Raw genomic sequence first — 23,371 nt, forward strand, 5'->3', positions numbered from 1 at the left:
TTATTTAACCATTTTGGAAATCCATGTGGGTGTGTCGATTGCTGTCAGGACATTGATTAAAGCTTCCCACACAGTTCTGCCTCTAAGGAGGCAGCGAATGAAAAGGGTTTATTTTTTATTGATGGGACCCAATGAGTCATACACAGTCAGCCAATACCATGAACAATCCTGTCTCAGATCTCTACATCCAACACCTCCCGCTCAAACGCACACTCACACAACCACGTGTCAAGTGTCTGTCTGTCTGGCTGGCTGTCCATCCTCTCTGTCTGAATTTTCAGAGCGTAAGAAGAGCAAAATGTTAAACTCTTTCCTCTACAGGTCTGTCGTTACATCTCATGGTAAACACAATGTCACTGAGGATCCTTAAAAACTATTTCGCCAGGTTCAGACTACACAACATATTTGTCCGTTCTGATAGTTGTTAAGTCAGATTAGGTGATTATGGAGTAATAAATTCTTGCCGTGACTTGACTGATAGGCACGACAGATTACATGTTAGTCCACGATCTATAATTGCATTATATCATTGAAGTATTCTTATCCTATTTTTATGATTATTATGATTATTTTTTATGATTGGTGTTATTATTTTAATAATACTAATAATTGTTATTATTGTTATTATATAAGTCTCTGTGAGTGTTCATGTCCAAGCCGAACTGTTTTTGCAGTAACGTAAAAAGTGGCACCAGATGAGAGGAGCTACATTTGAAGTGCTGTGTGAAAATCAAGCAAGTCACTGACTTCTCCATAAGAAGCTCCCTCTGATTTTCACAGTGAAATATAAAGCTGGTACCCTTAGGTTATCACACATGACACTCACTGTTATTCTTGATTAAAGCCAGCATGGTGAAACAGATAGGTCAGGCTGTAATCGGGCCGATACCGTATAGTGGCATTGAATTTATTAATCTAAAAATAAGGGCTTAATTTGTACGAAAATGTCTGAGCTCAGTCTGATATGATATATATAATGAAACTAATATGGCAAAATAATTGGTAACATCCATTATTCTAAACTAAGTTACCAAATGCCTCTTGCAATAACATCATGCACATTGGGAACCAACAACACTCGCTTAGCTGTCACTGTTCCCTGAAGTACATAGGAAAAAGAAAATCAAAGAAAACTGGCTATTTAACCAGTGAACATGGCTGAAACCAGTATAAAGCCATGCATGTGAGGCCCAGTATATTTTATGCAAAAAAGTTTTTCAAACGCAACTTTTCAAACAAAGCTAAAAAAACCAAAAACCAACTTGCCTTAAATTGTGTGTTAATGGGCAGGCACCGTGCAGACCCGGGACAATTTCTGAAATTCTAGTCATGATCACAAGACATTTGAATCGCCTGAATTGAAGGAAAATGTGTTGAACTAACCAGTGATAAACAAGACCTCCAGAGTTACTTATTTGATGTAATGGTGCGGCTATAAAACGTGTCTTTGAATTAGATATATTTCTCAGAGAGTGTGATGTAGCTCCATATGAAATACAGAGACAGGGACAGAATGTATGTGATGTAAAACTGTCAAAATGTTTTTTTCTTTTTAATAACTCAAATTCGTCAGAGTAAGTTTAAGGGGAATGTGTGTAATACATTGATGTTGATACATAGAGTGACCTAGCTATTACTCCTTTCAACAGGTTATTCTTCCTCTATTGGAACAATATGTAAAGAGCCACCGTCTGTATTTCCTGTCCAGTTCTCTCTGTTCAAATGGTAACAGAGGCCACGCATCAAAAAAAGAAAAGGAGATGATTGCAAGGTATGTGTCATTCCCACAAACACATGCAGTGCATTGATTACACCAGCAGTAATTTAAAATTCTGCTCTTGCACAACATGTTGTTTTGGGACATTTCTTCAGACATCTTTTGCATGATAATTAAGATTTTATTTAAGGTTTTATTTAACAGAAGAAGCGGCATTCTTCTGATTTTCATCTGGTTTTCATCTTTCTTCTGTCTTTTCATCTCACATCCAGCCTCTTTTGTAAACTTGCAGCTCTAGTAAGACACAGGATCTCACTCTTTGGTAAGGATGGACATCAGTTTGTCCCACTGCTTCTCTTGTTAGCTGATTCCTCGTTTTTCTATCTAAGATATAATTGACCCAGATTAATCTTATTTCTTGTTTGTGTATGCATGTTCTGTGGTTGCATATCTTTTTGTCTGTGTTTGCTGACGTGATTTTCTCCAGAAAACGAAGCCTCATCAGTTACAAGCTGCCTCCATATTCTGGCTCAGGCCCTTGATGCCAGGTAGCTAGATGGCACTACTGTCACACTCTGCCTGAATCGATCTTTTTGCTCTGCCTGTGGTCACATTAATGCCACACCGCCAAGTCTGAGGTTGAGATGACTGGTTTATTGAGCCACTGATACACTGATGCTATCTAATTGTGGTTGATATCACTTTTACTCCCTGAGGACAATGCCTCTGAAGCATGACGCCAGAAGTAGAATCACAGCTCGGCAGAGATTGATGTAATTTGGACTTGTCTGCAGGAGGAATTAGCGACTGATTTAGTTAATTTGACTGGTTTTATTATAGCCTGCCAAAAGAGACACTGCATGACTCCTTTTAAACATTTCAGTTTTCTACACTCTCCATTCATAACTGTGCCCTTATCATCGTCTGCTTGTCATTATTCTAAAAAGATTTTGAGATATTAACTCCTCATTTTAAGAAAGTTTTTCAGTGCCAAGCCATTATTTTGAGAAAGTTTCTCATTAATTGTATACACCAAGCCTATGTATTTGAATCTTAAAATAAATAAATTTTGAGTCTCTCATTAAAAAAAAAAAAGCTCTCGTTAAACACTAAGTCATTATTTAGAGAAAGGTTTATATTATTTTTCATTACTAAATCAGTATTTTCAGAAAATATTTTAAAAAAATCATATTAAAAATAAAAATTAAATCTCACTCTTTGGTCTTAGGGCATTGATGAAGTCCGCCCCGGAGTCTATCCAAGCATCTCTGCATTCATTCTTTGAGGCAGCTGCGGCTGACCTGGAGATGACAGTGGAAAACCTTTCTGTGACCTTGGTCTGTTTGCCTCAGAGTAGGAGTCAGCAGGCTAGAGGAGTGGCTAAGGTTCTCAGCTTCACAACTTCCGTTCTCCTGCCCACCCTCACCTCCCTCTTCCAACATCTTGGCAACCAAAACTATGGAGTGGACCTCCTAGGTAAGGGCGACCTTGATGTTAACTACCGTTAAGAAAGAATGTCTCAAAGTCTTGTATGACACATTTTATGATTTTAAAAAAATCACTATTCTGATAAATTGACCTGTTCTGTACAAATCCCCTTCTCCTTCTTCATCACCTTCATCTTCCTTGTCATTGTCTTCTTCTTTGTTTTCTTTTCCTTCTCATTCAATGTTCTTTTCTTTGGAGTTGATTTCTGGTTTGAACACACCCCCAGGGGCGGCATTGTGGTGTGGTGGTTAGCAGTGGTTAGCACTGTCGCCTCACCTCGCCCCAACCCTCGACTTTCGGCAGGGGGTCCTTGTGTGCGGAGTTTGCATGTTCTCCCTCTGTAAGCGTTGGTTTTCTCTGGGTTCTCTGGCTTCCTCCCACATTTTAAAGACATGCAGTTCAGGTTAATTGGTGCCTCTAAATTGTCTGTAGGTGTGAATGTGAGCGTGAATGGTTCTGTCTCTATGTGTCAACCCCATGAAAGTCTGGTGACCTGTCCAGGGTGTACCCCACCTATCGCCCTAACAGCTGGGATAGGATCCAGCCCCCACGTGACCCTTAAGAGGTCAAGCGGTTACGGACAATGAATTGATTAATGAACATACTCCTATGCTACCACTTGCCATCGTGTACCATAAAATAGTTAGCAAAACAGAAAAAAAGCAGTCATTAGTGTGTGTGATGAGCAGAGTCGAGGGTGAGTAGGTATGCTCGAGCTGCAGGCGAGCAGCTGAGGGTTGGGTTGAGATAGAGGCGGTCTAATTGGCGTAATCATAGATACACACAAACTTCGTTTCAGGCATAAAGGGATTTTACCATCGATAAAAAAACATAAATATGCCATTTTAACGAAAAGAGATCAGTTTTATTATGAATAGTAAATGCCGGGAGAGGAACTTTAGCACACCTTCCTGTACCTTCACAATAGTACATATACAGCCACCACCATATGTGTTTGGTAGTCTCATTCATTCCCCTCCATATGCTATGGAGCTCGATCAACATCTGGTTTCCACACCCCTGAAATCACACAGGGACACCCTCCCCTCAACTTCCTACCTTAATCATCTTTGAAACCAGCGCTCATTAAGTGTCTTAGCCATGGCCACAGAGCAGCACCAGCATATTGTCTCCCTCACTCATATCCTGACCTTCCAGGAATCATTCATTACCTGAATCCAGCTCATCTATCTCTCTGTGATTGTAGGGCATCAGCTTTCCTTACTCAGTGTCCCTTTCTGCTTCTGAATGAGACCTAACAAGGATCTCATCTTCATCACCTTGTCTTTCCAGTGGGGAGTATCCAGGTGTCCTGTTACAGGATCATCAACAGTCTCTACTCTCTTGGGACCAGTAGCAGCATCTACATGGAGGGGTACTGCCTTTTTATGCTCATGAAAATAATTTCTTCTTTTAATCATGTTCTTTCTTCATTAACTGTGTATACTTTTATGTAAATGGTACTCCTTACTCAGCTGTTATGCAGCAGTTTTTATGTATATTTCCTATACTGGAAGAACTGATGACCCTACTTTTAATTTGATGAATGACATTGACACCCCTGGTATTAAGGCTAATACCTTAATACTATACTTAAATACTTAATAAAAAAGTATTCCAGAGACAATACAATACACAATACATTTAGGCTTAAAAAATTCTGAAAGTAGTGTCCATTTGTCAAGATAATGTTGCTGAATAAATTGTTTAAGTGTCATAAACTTTTGTTCACCACAGAGCTTATTTCCGGCCATGATACAAAATCCAGTGGAAAATCCCATAGGCTTTTTTAAGAAGGAACCAGGGCAATGTTAGCTTCTGGGTTAGCCTACAGAAAAACATCTTTCCTGGAACACTCTTGATGAATGCTAAGGCTGAAGTAACATAGGGGAAAATGTTTTATCCTTAGATAGAAATGAAAGGAGCTGGCAAGTAAACTTACCTAAGCAATCCTACCAGTTAGAGTTTGACAAGATTTGGACCTCAGTTAGCCTCATGCTCCATCCTAATACGACATTCCCATACAGGCAGAGGCAAGCAGCAGGTGCTTGTCTGGCAGCCTTGACTGGGACTTTTCCTGTTTGCTTCCTGGAGCCATCCCTAAACCACAACAACCCTTACTCCATCTACAACATCATGAGTGCCTCTGAGAGAGAAGGTAATAAACAAACACGCTGGATACACTGTGATATTTATTAGTGTTGTCTGTTTAATCTTGGGCCTCTTGAATAGCTCTCACTCCCACATTTTATCCATAGTCAGAGTATAACTTACAGTAGATTTCTGTTCGTGTTATTGTGTGACTTTCCGTTTGAAACGGTTAGTTTGCATTCACCAAAGTCCTACAATAACACAAACTAACTAACTCATCGAAGGAGTGGTTGATCAGCAGCTCACGTGTTCAGTGAGCTATGGCTTTGAAGAGAGTATAGATGGTAAACTGTAGATGTTAACAGCTTCCACACTGAAATGGAGTTCTGACGGAAAGGTAAAGTAGTTAAAATACTGTCAATATGGCGTACACTTAAATTTACATTGCTTAGCTTCCGTGTCGACCCCTACAAACTGGGGATGTGCCGGGAGACACCTACCGTATGTCATATGCTGACTTTGAGTGTGGATATGTACCCTATACAACCCCACTTCAAAAAAAAAATCTGAACTATTCCTTTAACCCCAGCCTTTTTTTCAGCTTTATTTTCCATGTCTGTTTCTGTTAGACCTTGGGCTGCCAGATCAGGTTGAGGACATGTGTCCCCTCCTGCCATCTTTGGATCAGGTTCTGGGGGAAGTGGAGGAGTTGGCAGGCGCTGGTGCTGGAGCTCGTCAGGCCCACTACATCCATGTCACAGAGGTCACTTTGCCTATGCTGTGCAGCTACATGTCCCATTGGTGGCACTGGGGCCCTGAGGGCCAGCCAGACAGCCCCATCTGCACCGCTGTCATCCCTCAACATGCTAGTGACCTTCTTGGCCACATCCTCCGTATCATCCACAACCATGTGGGAGCTAGCCAGGGGGACTGGATGAAACAGCTGGCAGGTATTGTGCTCATGTACAATAGTGTGATTGTTGTGTGGACCTTTTTTAGTCTACATCAGTTACACCTTTCATTTTTTTTGCACTATTAACACTTGTCACATCTTTCAGTTTTTTCTCAGCCAATTATATGCAAAGCCCGTACTGAGCTATTAAAGAGCCACTTCCTGCCGCTTATGGAGAAGTTGAGGAAGAAGGCAGAGTGTGTGCTGCTAGAGGAGGAGCAGATGAAAGCAGAGGGGTGCGATACCTCCGAGGCAGAGTTGCAGATACAGGAGAAGTTCACTGTACTGGTGCGAGACCTATACGCCTTCTATCCCCTCCTCATCCCATTTGTGGATTCTTATCGGTAAGGCATGCGTCCAAGGAGCTTAGATGTGGGGAGGTAAACTTATTTTCTTAGGCCAAAAGCTCCAGAAGTAATTTAATTTTTTTGTAGTAAATGAAAAGTGAAATAAACCTTTTTACACTGTATTTGATATTGACATTACTCCACTAGTAATTATTATCTCTGAAGCTATTCTTCTGAAGCTATTCAGAAACCTATTGAACACAAAATTGGACATTAATGTTTGTAAAAACCACTCTTGCTAAATTAAACAAATAAAAAATACAAATAAAACCATAGAAAGAGAATGAGAGTAAAATGAACACCCCCCTTTTGAATCAACATTGCAGGATTGTTGAAGCTGAGCAAACTTTTATGTGTACTGTTGCCATTGCAACTGTTGTAGCACACTTAATAGTTGTTGTAGCAGACTTTTGTATAACACTGAGTTCATACTGGACATGCAAGCAAAGTGTGCTGATTTTCTGTTGAGTGTTCTGCAATTGAGCGATGGGGCTGTTTACGCAGGACATGTCGTGGCCACAAACTCTGCTGCTGGCTTGCGATCCACACTGATAGTTTTGGTGTCTGGTCAATTTGTTCTGTGAGCTGCGAGTGAGTGGTAAACAGATATAAAACCGAGGGTATGATTATTATCTTGTTATTAATATTATTTTTTCTCTTTTCTGTGCCTTTGTTGTTGTTTTACGCTGTTTTTGTTTTTTATGAAACTCAGTAGAAAATAGTGTTAAAACTCGTCCAAATATTCTAGATAAAAAGGGGTAGGTATTATGAGTTTCACCTTCAACCTACATCTTTTCAGTCTCTCTATTTTTTTTTTTTTTGTTTGTTTTTTTGTTTTGTTAGTCCTTTTGACTTAATCAATTGGTGTACATTTGTCTTGGAAAATTGTGTACAAGGACCGAAATAAACCAGCATTACCATTCTGAACAATGTAAAGGCTATATTAGATATGTAAATTATATGATTATGATAACTCATAAAACAGGCATCCCAAGAAAGACTAGCAGAAGCACACACAAACACAGACACACAAGCAAACAGAGACAGAGCTCTACATGTGAACAGAAAAGAGCAGAGGAGGAGAATCTCTTGCTGATTAGTGCGTAGAAATGGGCCTCTGGTGTGAACGGCCAGGTGACTACTTTTAGGCAGTCAATGACAATTAACATTTGAAGTGCTTCTGTGTCCAGTGTGATCATTAGGCCTTAACAAGTAAGTGTGACACACTTAACAGACCTGTTCAGGTATGTGTGTTGTCATCATAACAACAAACAACACGCATTTTTCTTTTGAACTAGTCAAATGACAACAGTACACAGTTCAATGTCTTTTCTGTTCATTCTACTTTTATGAATAAATCATAGATACAAAGAGTTTGAGATGGATGTTATTGAGGGGTTATTAAAGTTATTGTTTCAGGCATATGTTAAGATTTACAGGAATAAATTCTGCGATGAATATTCTGTGATGTGTTTTGATTGGTCTTGTCTCAGAGCCAGCTGGCTGAAAGAGTCAAACCCTGATGCTGAGCAGCTGTTCAGCATGGTGGCAGAGGTCTTTATATTCTGGGCCAAATCTCATGTGAGGATGACACTCAGTGTTTTTTTATTTTATTTAATCCTCATATCTATGTTAATCAGGTAGATATTGTATTCTAAAAATTATTTTTCTTCAACCTTGTTTGCAGAATTTCAAATGGGAGGAACAGAACCATGTAGTCCAAAATGAAATCAACAACTTGGCTTTCTTGGTCAACAATGACAAAATGTCAAAGGTCAGCCATATTACTAACTTGATGTTTTGTAATTAGGCTTACACTGATGTGCATCTCTTTAAATTACCGCCACTTGTAGTTGTTTGGCAATCACAAAAAAGTTTGCAACTTTCAGTTAAGTCTCAAAGTTAAGCTATCTTTACTGCTTTTAAATATTGCAGTTCGACCATGAGCAGAGGAGAATGAAGAGGAAGGGGGATCGTTATTCCACACATACCTCTCTCATTGTGGCATCCACGAAGCGACTGCTCCCTGTGGGACTCAGGGTTTGTTTTCCAAGCAACCACAGCCTTATCATGTTGGCCAAGAGCTGCTTCATTCAGGTCAGTTGGAAGTATACCAGCATTAATTTAGTCCTCATTATGACAAAACCTTGTAGTGTTTGAGTCACCATGTTTTTTTATGTTAATCAGCAGTGTGAAGATAGTGAAGATGAGTGTTTTAAATGTTTGTTGGATTTAAGGGGATATATTGGCATATATGGGACATAGTAGTCTTTAATATGTCTTCATTATATTATAATGACTTAAAACTGTAGTTAAACCAATATTTTTATGTTTTCGTCACATCAGAATGAACCATTTTATATATCAACATAGGGATTCTGTCATCTTCCACAGAGTCTGATGTGTTTTTTTCTTTTTTACAGTTTACCACTACAGACAACAGACAAACTTTGACTTTAGTTGCAGCCATTTGAGTTATCGTGTCAGCCACTGTTGTTCTCCAGCACCATGCATAGGCAGCCTGTTTCTCCAGATGCACATGTGGCTCTTTAGCCTCCCTTCAGTGGCTCGCTGTGGCTTTAACAGAAAAAGTCACATGCACATGAGTGTTAGAACAGTTATTTTTATTTTAATAGCTCTTATTTTAGTTTCTTTCTTACATTCTTCAATTGTAAAAATGTGCAGCCTATGCACTGGATAAGTATAATGTTTGAACATTTTGTCAGCTAAAATGCAGCATACGTCTACAGCCCAGCGCCTGTTCCTCTTAATTATAATTAGATAGTGATGGCTAATCTTGAGTTTCCCAAGTCAGGCAAGCAAAAAGTAAAACTCTCAGAGGGACAGATTTGTTGTTTCAGTCACCAATGTTGAAAGCCAAAAATACAAAATAATCATAAATTGCCTACTGCAGCATAGTCACCTTGTGGTAAAACAAATGATGGATTCTAAGTTAATGATGATAATAATAATAATAAACTTTTTTTTTATAGCACCTTTCATACAAGAAATGCAGCCCAACATGCTGTACAAGAAGTGCTTCACATCAAAACACAGAAAAGACAAAAAGACATAATAAAACCGACATGTAAAAATAAGATAAATCAATTGATAATATCAATTGAGACCTGTTATTAATGTTGATAGGCCAGTTTAGACTTTAAAGACTATTTTACCTTAATTAAAAGGCTGTTTTGTGGCTCCAAACAGATGGCCCTTTTGATAGCTATGTAACACTAAATCCTACACACTAGATCTTTGAAATCATGTATCTATCTATTATATTTATGTATTTATTGTTGGTCTTTGTTTGCTTTTCACAGAAGAAGACAGAAGATGAGATTCGAGAGCATGTTTACAACCGTCTTACACATCGTCAGAGTCACGTAAATGCTGCCATTTTTAATTTTGTGTTCTAATGTTCTCATGTATACAGTATTGGACTATTTTCATTCATGAGGATTACAATTTTTTTTATTTATTTTGGGCATGAACATCTTAGACAAGATTCTTGCATTACAAAATTAAAGAAATCCTAATACATAGTTAACTGATATGGTTTGTGGAATTCATATATCTATCAGCCTATCTTTAGTAAGAGCAGGAGTTAAGTGCAAATGGTAAGATAGGCATTGATTTGAGCTATCCTTGGATTCCAAATGAAGTGTATATCTTTTCAGACATTCTGCATATTCATTGCCATGCCTGAGTACATGTGACATTTAATTTGAGGAAGGCGTCAAGTGTGTGGTAAATTAAACTGAAGAATGCTCTCATAGTCCTCAAAATCATAAACTGTTTTTTTTTTTTTTAATAATCTCATTCAGTTACTCATTGTTCACCAGGGACATCGATGTGACATACTCACAATGCTGTTCAGAATATGCATGCAATATCTGTTTATTTATGAGCCAGTGATAAATGTTTATTCATAAGTCGGTAATGAAAAATAGCATACATTCTGCTTTGTCATTAGCATAAACAAACTTTTAAGCCAACATTTGATCATTTTGCACAGCCTATGCTCCATCCTTTGTTGGTTTTATGAAAATTACTAATTATTTCCAGTGAAATAGGCAACTTTGTTGTTTTGGATCATATGATAATTCAAGCAAGGAAATTAAAGGCAATAAGGAAGGCAAGATTCAGGACAGCAACTTAATTTCTTTTAATAATGGTTATCAGTCCACGCATTTCAAATCCAGCACATTCATTCATTCTTTCTGCCCTGTTAAAAGTTCATGCTCCTGATTTTCTTTTCTCATTGCCATACTTTTTTTTTCCTTGAATTGAGGACCTCTCCAGCAGACCCCTCAAAAAATATCTTGTATTGAATGGTTAAAAATACAAAGGAAGAAAGAGGATAAAAGAAATCAATGTGACTCTGTTTCTTTTCTCTTTACAGGTGTCAAACTGTTTTAGACAAGAGACCCTTTGTTCTGAACACCCGAGTCAGCTAGAGGCCATCACTGACATCCAAAGGACTGCGAACAGGATACTGGAAATAGCTAGAATCCTTTATTACCTGGACCAGGTGAGCTTTTAAGGCAATCTAAAGTTTGCCGTCTGTTTTAGCCTTTATTTAATATCTACCTCCAATGTCGCTTTTTTTGATAAACAAGCTCTGTTTTGATGCTGTTTTATGCACTCTGGCACCTTATGTATACTAGGAGTACAAAAACTATTCCCAGTGTGAATCGCATTTTTAATTGTGAATCAGAAAATGGTTGGGAGGTCACCTGGCACCCTATCAATGGCCAAATTTGGCCCACGGGTCTTACTTGAGTATCAGTGATCTCTAGTAAATGCACCAGTGTATTTGCAGCATTGTGACATGCAGCGGTGTCTGTTGTGACTGTACAGCCAATATTTAAATACAATGAATGCAACAATATATTTTTATTTCGGGGTGCTCATTTTGCCATTTACAACCTGTCCTTGTCATCATAAGACTTTGAGTAGAGGAATGTTGAGTAAAGTCTCTTTTTTTTGTGCCTGACAGCGCAAGTACTTGGTAATTTCTTAGAGCTGTGGTTATTAAAAGTTAGGATTTTTTACAAGGCCTGGCAGATAAGGGGATTAACGTGTGTGCTCTTTTTTTAAACTCTAATTTATTTTGAATGTAACAAAATAAATGCCTTCAGTGCTGATGTATGATAAATGCATGATAAACGCATGAAGGTGAATCTCTGCAACAGCTACCATTGAGACCCCTCAGGTCATTGGAGGTTCATGTGCAATACCTTGTTACATTATCTTTGTAACATCTTTATTCATCTTGGCTTTGGCATTCAGGTGGAACACCCGCAGAGAAATAAAAAGCCTGCGTGGCACAGGGTCTTATCCAAACAGAGGAAACGAGCGGTGGTGGCCTGCCTGAGGATGGCTCCCCTCTACAATTTACCCAGGTACAAACATTTTTAACATATGAAAACCCTGAAGCTGTGTGGGGTTTGTATGTAATGTATGAATAGTAATTTTATGTCCGTGTCTCGGTAATTACAGCTCTGGTGACTCACTTACTCTTCACTCCTCACTGTGTCTTTAGTGGACACAACAATCATCACCTAGAGTAGGTGTAAGAGGCCTCGATTAATAGTGGGTCTAATCTGAGATATTCTATAGTTTGATAGTGTCATTCCATGCAGCCAGTTTTCAACCTCTTATTTGCATTTTCAATGCAAATGCAAATTTCTTGTTGTCTCCTCACCCTGTCCTTTTCCTCCCCAGGCACAGGGCTGTCAACCTGTTCCTCCAAGGCTACAATAAATCCTGGATATCAGCTGAGGACAACAGCTTTGAGGAGAAGCTTGTGGAGGATTTGGCTGTGAGTGGTAAAGCCATGTTGACATAAGTAGTTTGAAATAAATCTGTAGCATACAAGAGTGACAACAGGCCTCAATTTTAAATTACGTCCTCCATCTATATTTTTTTAATTATCATGAATATGAATGTCCCTCAAATATGGCCCATAATTGCTTACGAATAATTTGTTTATTTGGGTAATTTATTTAATTTGTTTATTGCACCCTTGACTATGTTCAACATGCAACACAGATACTATGCTGTACATTAGATTACCTAGACCAAGGCACCCAGGCAGTTCAGATAATGACCTGCAAGGGCATTTTTTTACCCTCTGTTGAGCTTTTCAGGCAGCACATCCTCTAGGCTGCATACTAATTCCACCTACTTTGCTGCACCAGATTCAGTATAGTTTGCTTCTTTTTGCAGTACACTGTACATTAAATTAAAATTCTTTACCATTTTGTAGGAATAGAAAATTATGCCCTCCAATAGTTGTCAGTCAAACTGTATCTATAAGCCACTGCTCTCTTCCAGTTTGGAAACTAAAGAATGAAAAATCTTAATGTATTTTCCAAAGATGAAATACTTTTTCGATTATTAGAGTCGTCTCAGCACCATTGCAATTTAGTCAATATCACTCCCAAGAAAATTGAATGTGCATATTTGAGTATACCTCATTATCTACGGCAGGCATAAGCCTGGAAGAGGGGATCATGTGTGTGTGCGTGCACTTGCACATGCGGGTGTGTAAATGTGTGCTTGCAGCTAATCTCGCAAAGTACTGGACCCATCGGCGTAATATATTTTGTGCAAATTTACAACTGTATGCTCAAGAATGTCTTGTGGATTCACAATTTTGGAAAAACCTTTTTTTATTGACCGTTTCAAACCCTCATTGACCTGTGACTCCTCTTAACGGATGCATAGGTGCTGCAAATCACATGGCCTTTCCGACAATGGGTTAGGTTAAAAGGTTCGGTTGCAGGTCACATTTTGGCCTTTGTCATGGCTCAATAACTGACATCCATATAATAGTTTGGATTTCTATACATATACATACTGTACATATACAGTTCTGCTGTATAGAATTTGGACAGGATATCGGTATGATGGAGCTGTTACAACTGAGAGGAAGTGTTGCCTGTGTTGCCTGTGCCTTTTACTGCACGAATTGCACTGCGCTGGTTTAACGAGCCATTCACAGTACTGGCTATGCCGGGAACACATTGGCTGTGCCAGCAGTGCGTTAGCGTCGTGGAACATGTTTTTTTTTTCGGTGCCTGTGTTAACAAGTCAGAGCAGTCACACTGCCTCCATGAGCAATGCTTGTCAGGCGCGTCTCAGCTGCTTGTCAGCTGCGGCACATCTAGAGAAATGGTGGCTCGCTGATTTTTTCCGTGTGCTGTTGTCAACAGAAATAGTGAGAGTGGCATTTTGATAATTATATTGACTCTATATGTAAGAAGTAAGGAAACACAAAGAGCTTTACTCAAACTTTCCTGCTCCCATTTATAACATTTCTTTCAACAGAATCCCATCAGTTATTGACACAAGGCATTTTATTTTGAAGTGTTTGCACGATCCTGTTGTTGACAATGCAGGAGCTTGCACAACTTCAGAAATAAGTGGAATTTGCGCTTATAAATGTCGAAATACAGTACTCATAGCAGCAGGCAGCCCTGCAGAAGCATCACAGCCACAACACTGCACCACCAGTGTGAACACCACAAGCAACAAACACGCTGCAGTTCAGTGAGGTTGCTGTCACACACAGCTCATGCAGCCAGTGTGTTTCTGGCATTAGACTCTTGAGACAAGCAAGTGCTCCTGGCATGATCAACCAAGTAGCCCTCTGGCTACGTTAAAACATCAAGGCATTTTGATTATTTGTTTATTCAGCAAAAGTTCCAAATAAAGATTGTTTGCAACAGAGCTAACCTGCAGGGAGTAAATTAAAGTCAATCAGCAAAGGCTGTTAATGGACATTATTTAAAAGACAAACTAGTGGCTTTGCTCTCTGTCTCTGGACTGCAGAGGAGAGAAGTGATGGAGCTGTGTGGAGGTGACAGAGAGGAAGAAAAGGATGTGGAAGATGGTGCCAAACCAATCGATCCCCTCCTACAACTCATTACACTCTTCAGTCGAAGCGCCCTGACGGAGAGGAGGTGTGTGTATGTGTGTGTGTCTGTGTGTTCCCTCTGAAAGATCACATGCAGTAAAAACCTTGTTCTACTTATATTATTGTGCTAACCCATCACCAAGAATGTCAATTTGGGTTTGTCAGAAGCATGATTTCTACTCTGTCCAACATCTGTTTTCTGAAAGTGTAAAATCTGCAATATGTTTGAATTCTTTGTCATTCTGCAGAAATGTTTGTGCTGTAGTTTTCTTTGTAGTCATTCATGGTTTGGTCTACCAATACCGTTGTTGTATTGCTGTGATATTCTCATGATATTCAGAGACTCACTTGCCTTCTGAGAGAATAATATTAAATTAACAATTTCTCCCCATGTGAGTATAAAGACATTAGCACTGGAAGGGCACTCTCATTTGTGAAGTCACCACAGAGATGTGATCAAATCAGCCAGGTATACTGGTGCGGTCAATACAAGTGCACAATGCCACTGGGTAGACTTAATGAAGTGGTCACACTCTAGATATGCACAATGCTTCAGAAACATCAAGGTGATACTGCATTTAAATCCATCAAAGGGATCGTGTTTAAGCCATAGACTGTACAAGTGAACTTTCCTATGGTTTTCCACGGGCCCTTGAAATCTTTGAAAGTTTGTAAATTTGAGGGGAAAAATCAGACCTTGAAAATAACAAAAGGAAAAAGACAAAGCTCATTATAAATACTCGAGTTTATGTATTTTGTGCAGAAATAGGTACATTTTATTTATTTGTCATTTTTTTACATAACGTTGGTAGGCTACATTCTCCTCTATGCATTTGTGTCTCCTGCAGGTGCGTCATTGTTTCATGTGTCACCTGGCACTAGAAAGTGTGATGGTCATGTACATGAGAGATTTAAGTGAATTCCAATTCTGTGAATATCTGTGGATATATCCAGCTACAGATTGGCCTGCACCTTTTCATTGACAGCCTATTTTTAGAATGTTGCATCTGTCCATACTTTGATATACACTAATACTATCTTACCTACCTTCCCTTTTTACAGTAAGCTTGGACATGACGGTCTCTATAAGTCCTATGCTGCTATTATGGCGAGGGTATGGAACTAGTATCTAAATGTTTGTGTGCGTGTCACATGAAATATATATCAAAAAGTGAAGGAGAGTTAGTTTGTACATTTGTGCCTCTTCCATATTGATTTTGTTTTCCACCACCCTGTGTCATATGTTTGCTCTCCTAGAGCTGCCACAGAGAGGACGATGATGATGAAGAACAGGAAGTTGAAAGCTTTGAAGTGAGAAAATGGATTTTTACTTTTTAAGAAGTTAAAGTGTTTCTTGCCAATAGTATTAAGTCGTAATTGGCTTGCCTTTTTTTTGTTTGTTTTTTTTTCATTGGAGTAATAATAATATATATTTTTTGAAGATAAATCTATATTTATCTTAAATGTATTATAACATATTTATTTATATATTGTAATTATCATAATTCTAAAACAAAGTAGAGGGATACCTTTCTAAATTGACCTTTCTGTGGGTCAGGAGAAGGAAATGGAGAAACAGAAGTTGCTGTACCAGCAAGCCAGGCTGCATCGTCGTGGAGCCTCTGAGATGGTCCTACAGACAATCAGCGCCACCAAAGGTAGGAAATGTGTTTACAAAATATTTTTTTATTCTAATTCCAATAAATAAATTGTATTGAGGTTAGTGTGGTCCTTAGTTGTTATCAAAATACTTTGCTGAATACTGAACCAAAGAGGAGCTGCCTCCTGGATTTAGTATGATGTCATGATGAAGTAAAGCATTTCTACGTGCCTTCTTAAAATGTGCATCATGAGCTTTAGCAGTCTGTTATTTTTTGAGTTGTATCTGTACGTCTTCTGATTGTGGTAAGTTTCACATCCCATCAGGCTCCCTGGGCTCCATGATTGCCCCTACATTGAAGCTGGGTATTGCTGTTCTCAACGGAGGGAATGCCACTGTTCAACAGGTACAATACTGCATTTGCCTCTTCCCCTCAAATCATACAAACTGATTTGTTTTTCTTGGGATCCTCAAAATATGTTTATTTACAGTTTACAAATCTCTTTACATTGGCTATTCTTCCTCTTAGGCAGATATTTTAGCATCATGACACAAAATACTAGAATTAGCACACACAAATACAAAGAATGTGTAACTTTGATTAGGTGACTAAGCAATAGCAGCAGTTATATTGGATTGCTAGATTTATTGCACTCTGGTGAAAAAGAAAGTAAATATAAGTGCAATAATTATGTATTTAAAAAACAATATATCAACAAATATCTAATCAGCAACTTGCCAAGTAAAGCTGTAAAATGTGATACACAAAAAACAGTTGTGGGCTGTTAGAGATACCTGTTTTTAAATAAAAATTACAGAATGTGTCTTGCATAAACATTATGCTGTGTTCTAGCATTGCTGAAACCAGTACAAGGCAATGAATATGAGGCTCAGTGTATTTTATGCCAAAAAGATTTTTAAACTCAGTACTATGGGAATCAAGAAAGTAGAAAAACAAAATACTGTTGAAATGAACAACTGTTAATATAAAGAATATGTAAATAAGATCAGTGACATTAAGAAATAAGCAACAGCTATATTTAACAGCTAGATTTATTTCACTCTGGTGAAAGATTATCAAATATAAGCACAAGAATTCTGCATATTAAATAAAGTATATAAATATGTTACCAATCTATAACCTGAAAATTAAAGCTGTAAAATATGGTATACAGCAAACAGTTGTGGAATGTGAGAGATGTGAACTACTGTTGTAGCAGCTGCATAACAAACAAGATGATATTTTTGATAAATGGAGATGGGTGTTTTCATGTCATGGTGACACATTAGGTGGTAACTCATCACTTACATAGAGGGTATGCACTCTTTCTACATTAGTATTTTTGTTCACATTCAGAAAAGACCTTTTCTTGAACAGTTTCTTCTAGCTTTTCGCTATTCAGAACATATCACTTTCAAATTCTTCTTATGATGCCTTTACACATAGGCACTGCAGCAAAACTCTCAGTAATAAAAAAAAAAATTCTAAGCTAATCATTTCTGCTTCAGACAAGATCCTCCTCCATTAATCAGCTCGTGTCTTTGATGCTTTTGTCTGATAGAAAATGCTGGATTACCTGAGAGAGAAGCGAGATGTTGGCTTCTTTCAGAGCGTGGCTGGACTCATGCGCTCCTGTAGGTGAGTGAATGTAGGAACAATCTCTGACAAGTCTTCTCAAATGTCACAAAGGCTTTCAGACAAAATGATAAGAGTGCAAAAGCTTTTTTTAAGCCTTTTGTGTGTGTGTATGTGTGGTTTTCTGCTATCCAGTGTTCTGGATCTGAATGCATTTGAGAGGCAGAACAAAGCAGAAGGATTAGGCATGGCCATGGACGAGAGCTCAGGTACTATATTCATGTGGAAATAAAAAAAGATTCAGTTACTGTGGAGCCATGTCTTAGCACAAGAGCCAGCTGTGAGATCTTTGGACTTAAACATACACGAAATTCACACTCCCAAATCCTATTTCTTTCTCTGCCTTTCTCAGTTTCTCATATTTTCAACAGCTGTCTCCCTCCATGGGGTCTATTTCTGAATTCTCTGTACATTCTTACTCTGTTGTACCTTTCCTACTCCATTCCTTGCACTTCATCCTTTTATTTCTGTTGCCCAATCATTTTCCCAGGAGAGAAGGTGATGCCTGAGAAAGACGTTACCTGTGACCTATTCCGTTTTCTACAGCTGCTCTGTGAAGGACACAACTCAGGTTATTTGCCCTATACTGTATCCACTAACAGAATGTCACAAAGTATAAAAAGATAATATAGGGCTTTTTTGTGAAAAAAGGACCACATACTGTAACGCATTGTGGTAATAAAAAGCTAAGCACTGATTCATAATTACAATGCAACACATTAGCTCTAGTTGTGTAAATACATTGTCTACACATGATGAAATGGATTGTGATGCTCTTATTTCCTTCATGTGTTAAGATTTCCAGAATTACTTGAGAACACAAACAGGCAACAACACCACTGTCAACATCATTATAACCACTGTGGACTATTTACTGAGAGTACAGGTAAACCTTTAATCTTTTATCAATATTTTTTCTTACAAAGAATAGCTTATTTAAGCTAATGAACCACAAATATGTTTTTCTGTGCCACACTGTAGGAGTCGATCAGTGACTTCTACTGGTACTACTCAGGCAAGGATGTGATCGATGAACACGGACAACAAAACTTCTTCAAGGCTATTGAAGTGGCCAAACAAGTCTTTAACACCCTCACTGAGTACATACAGGTCAGTCAGTTTCAACTGCGTGTTAAAATGTTTTAATGCACGTCACAATACCAGAAATCCACAAGTCTCAATACCCAGTTTAAATAAAAAAAAAAAACCCAAACAACAACAATTAATCCCATGTACTTAAACATACTTATTGAAAACATTTACACTGAATTAAATTTAAGTTTCATTATTAATGCCTGCTGATCAGCTTTAAATGCAAAGTCCCAGTCTGTGTGCTCTCATGAGATTTTGTAGGCAAGAAAACATATGATATAGAGCATGCAAAATATCAACATATTTCTCCTCAAATGTTGTCATTCAGCACTTGTGCATGTAAGATGTGATGGTTGGTCTTTGTGGTAGGCTACTTGTCCCGTCCCTCCTCCACTCTAATTGGATGGTGAAGAAGGTGACGTGACAGCAACGGTCGCAGCATTTATGAGAAAAAATGCCAAATGTGCAGTGCTCAGTGTAGAATAGACGCCTCCTCATGCTGCTGGAGTTTGTAACACAGTGCTCCCATCGCCAAGAATTTAAATATTACGCTGGACCTTTCTTTTCGACGAGTTGAGGCAGAGCTTTCACTGCAGCTGTTGTTGTTTTTCTGTGTTGGTAGGTTTGCTTCTGCTTCCTTTGCCATTCAATGGCAGCCATGAAGGCATTAATGCTGCCCTGCCAGGTCAGAAAGTAAAACAAGCACCGTCATATTTTTAAAATCTTGGCGTTCCTTTGGTACGGACATATCGGTTCTTGTGATATCCCCAATGGATTTCATGTCTAATTCTGTGAGCTCTGTGATGGGAATTGCCTGCAAACACGGAGAACTCATGGAATAAATACACAAAATATTTGATAGACAGTATATTGTGGAAGACTACCTGAGTGCAGAGACAAAGTTGTCCCTCTTTCTCCCACCAGAGCGAGAGAGGCTGCGATCAGTTATAGTTTAATAAATTCACAGAGGTCTTACAGGATTGGTTCTTAACTATTTATAAAACGACACTAACCTTTTTTCCCAAAACAGCATATGACAAGCTTTAACAAAAAAAGGATATGCCACACATCTTTCACATCTTTCATGTGACAGAGTTTCAACATATGCTTACATTATGTAATATGGGCCACCATAGCACCACATATGGCATCTTCCAAGATGCCCCGATTGGCGCTGATTTATGACTCCTAAAAAAGACTGAGATCAGTAGACCTCAACACACAGAAACAAGGAATATGGCAATAAATGGCAGCTGTTCTTGTTTCCTGCTAACGTACTTCTGCTGAAAACATATTGTTGGTCTTAAAGTTGAAATGTTTCTTAGAATGATGCTGCTCACAATATCGGTTTGTTCATCCAGGGCCCGTGTACTGGGAACCAGCAGAGTCTAGCTCACAGTCGTCTGTGGGACGCAGTAGTAGGTTTCCTCCATGTCTTTGCCCACATGCAGATGAAGCTCTCCCAGGTATTGCACAATAATAGGGACTTTTATTGTGATTTTAATTATATTTTATGCAACGTTCTTTATTCCTCAGGGCACTTTGATAAAAATATTTCTCTTTTTTTAAGGTTTAAGGATGTTACTGTTAACATATTGCACTTGATTTATCTCTCTATTTATTTATTCATTTACTTACCTTTTGCTAATCCGGTGTTTTATTATTAGAATGTTATTGTTCAATAATCACCTTGACCTGAGTACTTTATTTAGTTCTTCTCATGTATTGCATGGCTAGAATAACAACAAAAATCCTTGAATCCTTGATTCACTGAAACTTGATGAGCTCATTTCCCTCTAAAATTCTGCCAAATCATTAGATTTACGCTGCTCTAGTAAATAGTGTATTGTGGGGTTTCTACCCAAGCAGTAGTAATTTCAGTCCTAATGTTAATACGAAATATATACTGTCAGTCTGTTGCAGCACGCATTGTAAACTGCCTCTGCTAATGTGTCTTGTAAATATGTAATATGGAAGATATGAAATTACTTTTATGCTATTTGCTAAAAATGTCACTCTAAATATATTTTCTTATATACAGGATTCAAGGCAAATTGAGCTTCTAAAGGAGCTCATGGATTTACAAAAGGACATGGTTGTTTTCTTGCTTTCCATGTTAGAAGGCAAGATTTCCAAGTTTTTTTCTCAATTTATGATCACAAATAGGTTTAAAGTTATCATTAATTCTGGATTTAATTCTCTGCATGTCTCTCTACCCTGTAGGTACTGTCGTTAATGGGACTATTGGAAAGCAGATGGTGGATATGTTGGTGGAATCGTCAGGTAACGTGGAGATGATCCTCAAGTTTTTTGACATGTTCCTCAAGCTTAAAGACCTCACCTCCTCTGATGCCTTCAGAGAGTACGACCCTGATCGTAAGGGCTGCATCTCCAGAAAGGACTTCCAGAAAGCCATGGAGAACTGCAAGCGTTTCTCACAAACTGAGATTCACTTCCTCCTCTCCTGCATAAAGACCGACGACAGTGATATTTTGGATTATGAGGCCTTTGTGGATCGCTTCCACGAGCCAGCCAAAGACATAGGCTTCAGTATCGCTGTTCTCCTCACCAATTTGTCCGAACACATGCCCAACGATTTGAGACTTATGACATTCTTGGAACTGGCAGAGTGCATCTTGACTTATTTCCAGCCTTATCTAGGACGTATTGAGATCCTCGGCAGCGGGAAGCGCATAGAACGCGTTTACTTCGAAATTAGTGAATCCAGCCGCACACAGTGGGAGAAGCCTCAGGTCAAAGAGTCCAAGAGGCAGTTTATTTTTGATGTGGTCAACGAGGGTGGAGAGAAGGAGAAAATGGAGATGTTTGTCAACTTCTGTGAGGATACCATCTTTGAGATGCAGCTGGCAGCACAGATATCTGGCTCTGACACCGGGGAGAGGTATGCCGACAAAGGCGAAGAGGAAAAGAGTAAAGAAGAAGGTCTGGACAACAAAGGAATGTTCTTCATGTGTCAGTGGTTGTTATTGTTGATATCTCTGATTTCTGTCAAAAACCTGAAGACAATGATGAAGATGACTCTGAAGGATATCCTCATGGCTGCTTTGTTCTTCCTGAGATTCATTTTTATGGCTCAGGTCCGCTGTATTTGTTTTGCTATTCGCAGCATCTTGTATGTACTGTACATAGCCTTTGTTAATGGCGGGCTCATAGAGGGAGCCAAAAGAATGAGGATGTCAGACTTGCTCGGTGGGATGCTAGAGCCAACTCTTGATGAGGTCATGGAGGTGCCAAGTGGTGTGGATCGGCTGAGGAGGTACTCAGCCAGTTTCTCTTCCCAGAGAGAATTGAGGGAGATGGGGCATGTGGCAGCTGTGACCTCCCTAAGGGAGGTGGATGTACTGTCAGACATATTTGGTCTTAAACTGAAAAAGGATGGAGGTCAATACAAACTTATAACACGAGATCTCACTGCCAGTCTGACCGACCTGTTCAACAAAACCTCCAAAACAATTGCCACCGCTGATTTTTCTGAGAAGCATCAGAGGACGGTATGGGTTATTTTGAATTGGTTTGAATCTTTGGATATGAAACAGAATGCTCAGCTTGTTGTATTTCTCCCAAGTTTCCCTCAGTATCATTTTCTTTGATACTTAACTGATTCTCATTAATTTTTAATTTCCTCATGAATTTTACTGACAGCAACTTAAGGCTCACACTGCCACAGAGGAAAAAACAGAAGATGAGACAACACCTGAATCAGAGAACATAAAGTGAGTGTTTTGCTTCCCCCATTCATCCTCAAAGAGGCAACTCTCTCATAACAGCCTAAGTTTTAGAAGCTAAAGTAGTTAAAGGTGGAGTCAGTGCCTCTGGAGAAAGATTGTTGATATTTAAACTCTAAGCCCAAACAGATACTTAGAGATTTACCACTGCCTCTCTCTTTACACCTCCATAACCTGTCTCCTGTCTTCTTCACTGTTGTGTGGCTTGATCCGAGCCACTTTTTTTGTTTTCCAAATACAGAGCCAGGACAATCGGCAACTAACTCCATAACAATATAGATTAATAAATAGCACTACAGGTCAGGGATAAGAAATTTATTTTTTATTTTAGGACAAATTGCTCCTTTAAAGTAGAAAAAGTAATAAAAAAGTAATTAATTACATTACATTACAATGCACTTGGTTGTTGTGACAGTGCATGGTGGATCTAAAACCAATAAAAACCATGTCAAGCACTGTCATGTTGACGTCACACTTCATCAAAAGACATCTTGAAGTTATTAAAAGTAAAAGTTTGATTTCATCATTGAAGACCTTTGACCGTTTCTCTGTTTGTGATTGGACTGTTTGCAGAGGGAGGGAATCTGAGGAGAAAACTGGGAAGGAGAAAGCAGAGGAAGAACAGAAAACCAAGAGATGCTCTAATAAGTCAGAGGAACCTGAGAGCCAACACTCTGCCCTCTGGGAGATGATAAGTACTCGAAACAAGAGCCTGCTGGTAATACACTCACTACAAATACACTCACACATGCTTGTGTACTTATGCATATACAAA

The 23,371-nt window shown here is 38.8% G+C and overlaps 1 protein-coding gene across 1 annotated transcript in view; it reads left to right on the forward strand.

The window, feature by feature from the left end:
• Window positions 1-23,371, forward strand: part of ryr2b (ryanodine receptor 2b (cardiac)) — an 85,907-nt gene that overhangs the window by 49,876 nt on the left and 12,660 nt on the right. The window contains exons 62-91 of the mRNA XM_042502345.1: window positions 1,650-1,771; window positions 1,990-2,039; window positions 2,205-2,265; window positions 2,946-3,193; window positions 4,499-4,580; window positions 5,233-5,363; window positions 5,926-6,246; window positions 6,355-6,592; window positions 8,089-8,176; window positions 8,283-8,369; window positions 8,531-8,692; window positions 9,919-9,981; window positions 11,001-11,129; window positions 11,891-12,003; window positions 12,326-12,422; window positions 14,438-14,568; window positions 15,585-15,636; window positions 15,780-15,833; window positions 16,081-16,180; window positions 16,449-16,528; window positions 17,685-17,761; window positions 17,894-17,967; window positions 18,249-18,329; window positions 18,556-18,644; window positions 18,740-18,868; window positions 20,212-20,316; window positions 20,892-20,973; window positions 21,074-22,362; window positions 22,514-22,584; window positions 23,170-23,314. Of these exons, the coding sequence (XP_042358279.1) occupies window positions 1,650-1,771; window positions 1,990-2,039; window positions 2,205-2,265; window positions 2,946-3,193; window positions 4,499-4,580; window positions 5,233-5,363; window positions 5,926-6,246; window positions 6,355-6,592; window positions 8,089-8,176; window positions 8,283-8,369; window positions 8,531-8,692; window positions 9,919-9,981; window positions 11,001-11,129; window positions 11,891-12,003; window positions 12,326-12,422; window positions 14,438-14,568; window positions 15,585-15,636; window positions 15,780-15,833; window positions 16,081-16,180; window positions 16,449-16,528; window positions 17,685-17,761; window positions 17,894-17,967; window positions 18,249-18,329; window positions 18,556-18,644; window positions 18,740-18,868; window positions 20,212-20,316; window positions 20,892-20,973; window positions 21,074-22,362; window positions 22,514-22,584; window positions 23,170-23,314 (4,551 nt within the window). The remainder of the gene's footprint in view (window positions 1-1,649; window positions 1,772-1,989; window positions 2,040-2,204; window positions 2,266-2,945; window positions 3,194-4,498; window positions 4,581-5,232; window positions 5,364-5,925; window positions 6,247-6,354; window positions 6,593-8,088; window positions 8,177-8,282; window positions 8,370-8,530; window positions 8,693-9,918; window positions 9,982-11,000; window positions 11,130-11,890; window positions 12,004-12,325; window positions 12,423-14,437; window positions 14,569-15,584; window positions 15,637-15,779; window positions 15,834-16,080; window positions 16,181-16,448; window positions 16,529-17,684; window positions 17,762-17,893; window positions 17,968-18,248; window positions 18,330-18,555; window positions 18,645-18,739; window positions 18,869-20,211; window positions 20,317-20,891; window positions 20,974-21,073; window positions 22,363-22,513; window positions 22,585-23,169; window positions 23,315-23,371) is intronic.

The sequence above is a fragment of the Plectropomus leopardus genome, chromosome 15 (genome assembly GCF_008729295.1).
Source record: "Plectropomus leopardus isolate mb chromosome 15, YSFRI_Pleo_2.0, whole genome shotgun sequence".
Lineage (NCBI taxonomy): Eukaryota > Metazoa > Chordata > Actinopteri > Perciformes > Serranidae > Plectropomus > Plectropomus leopardus.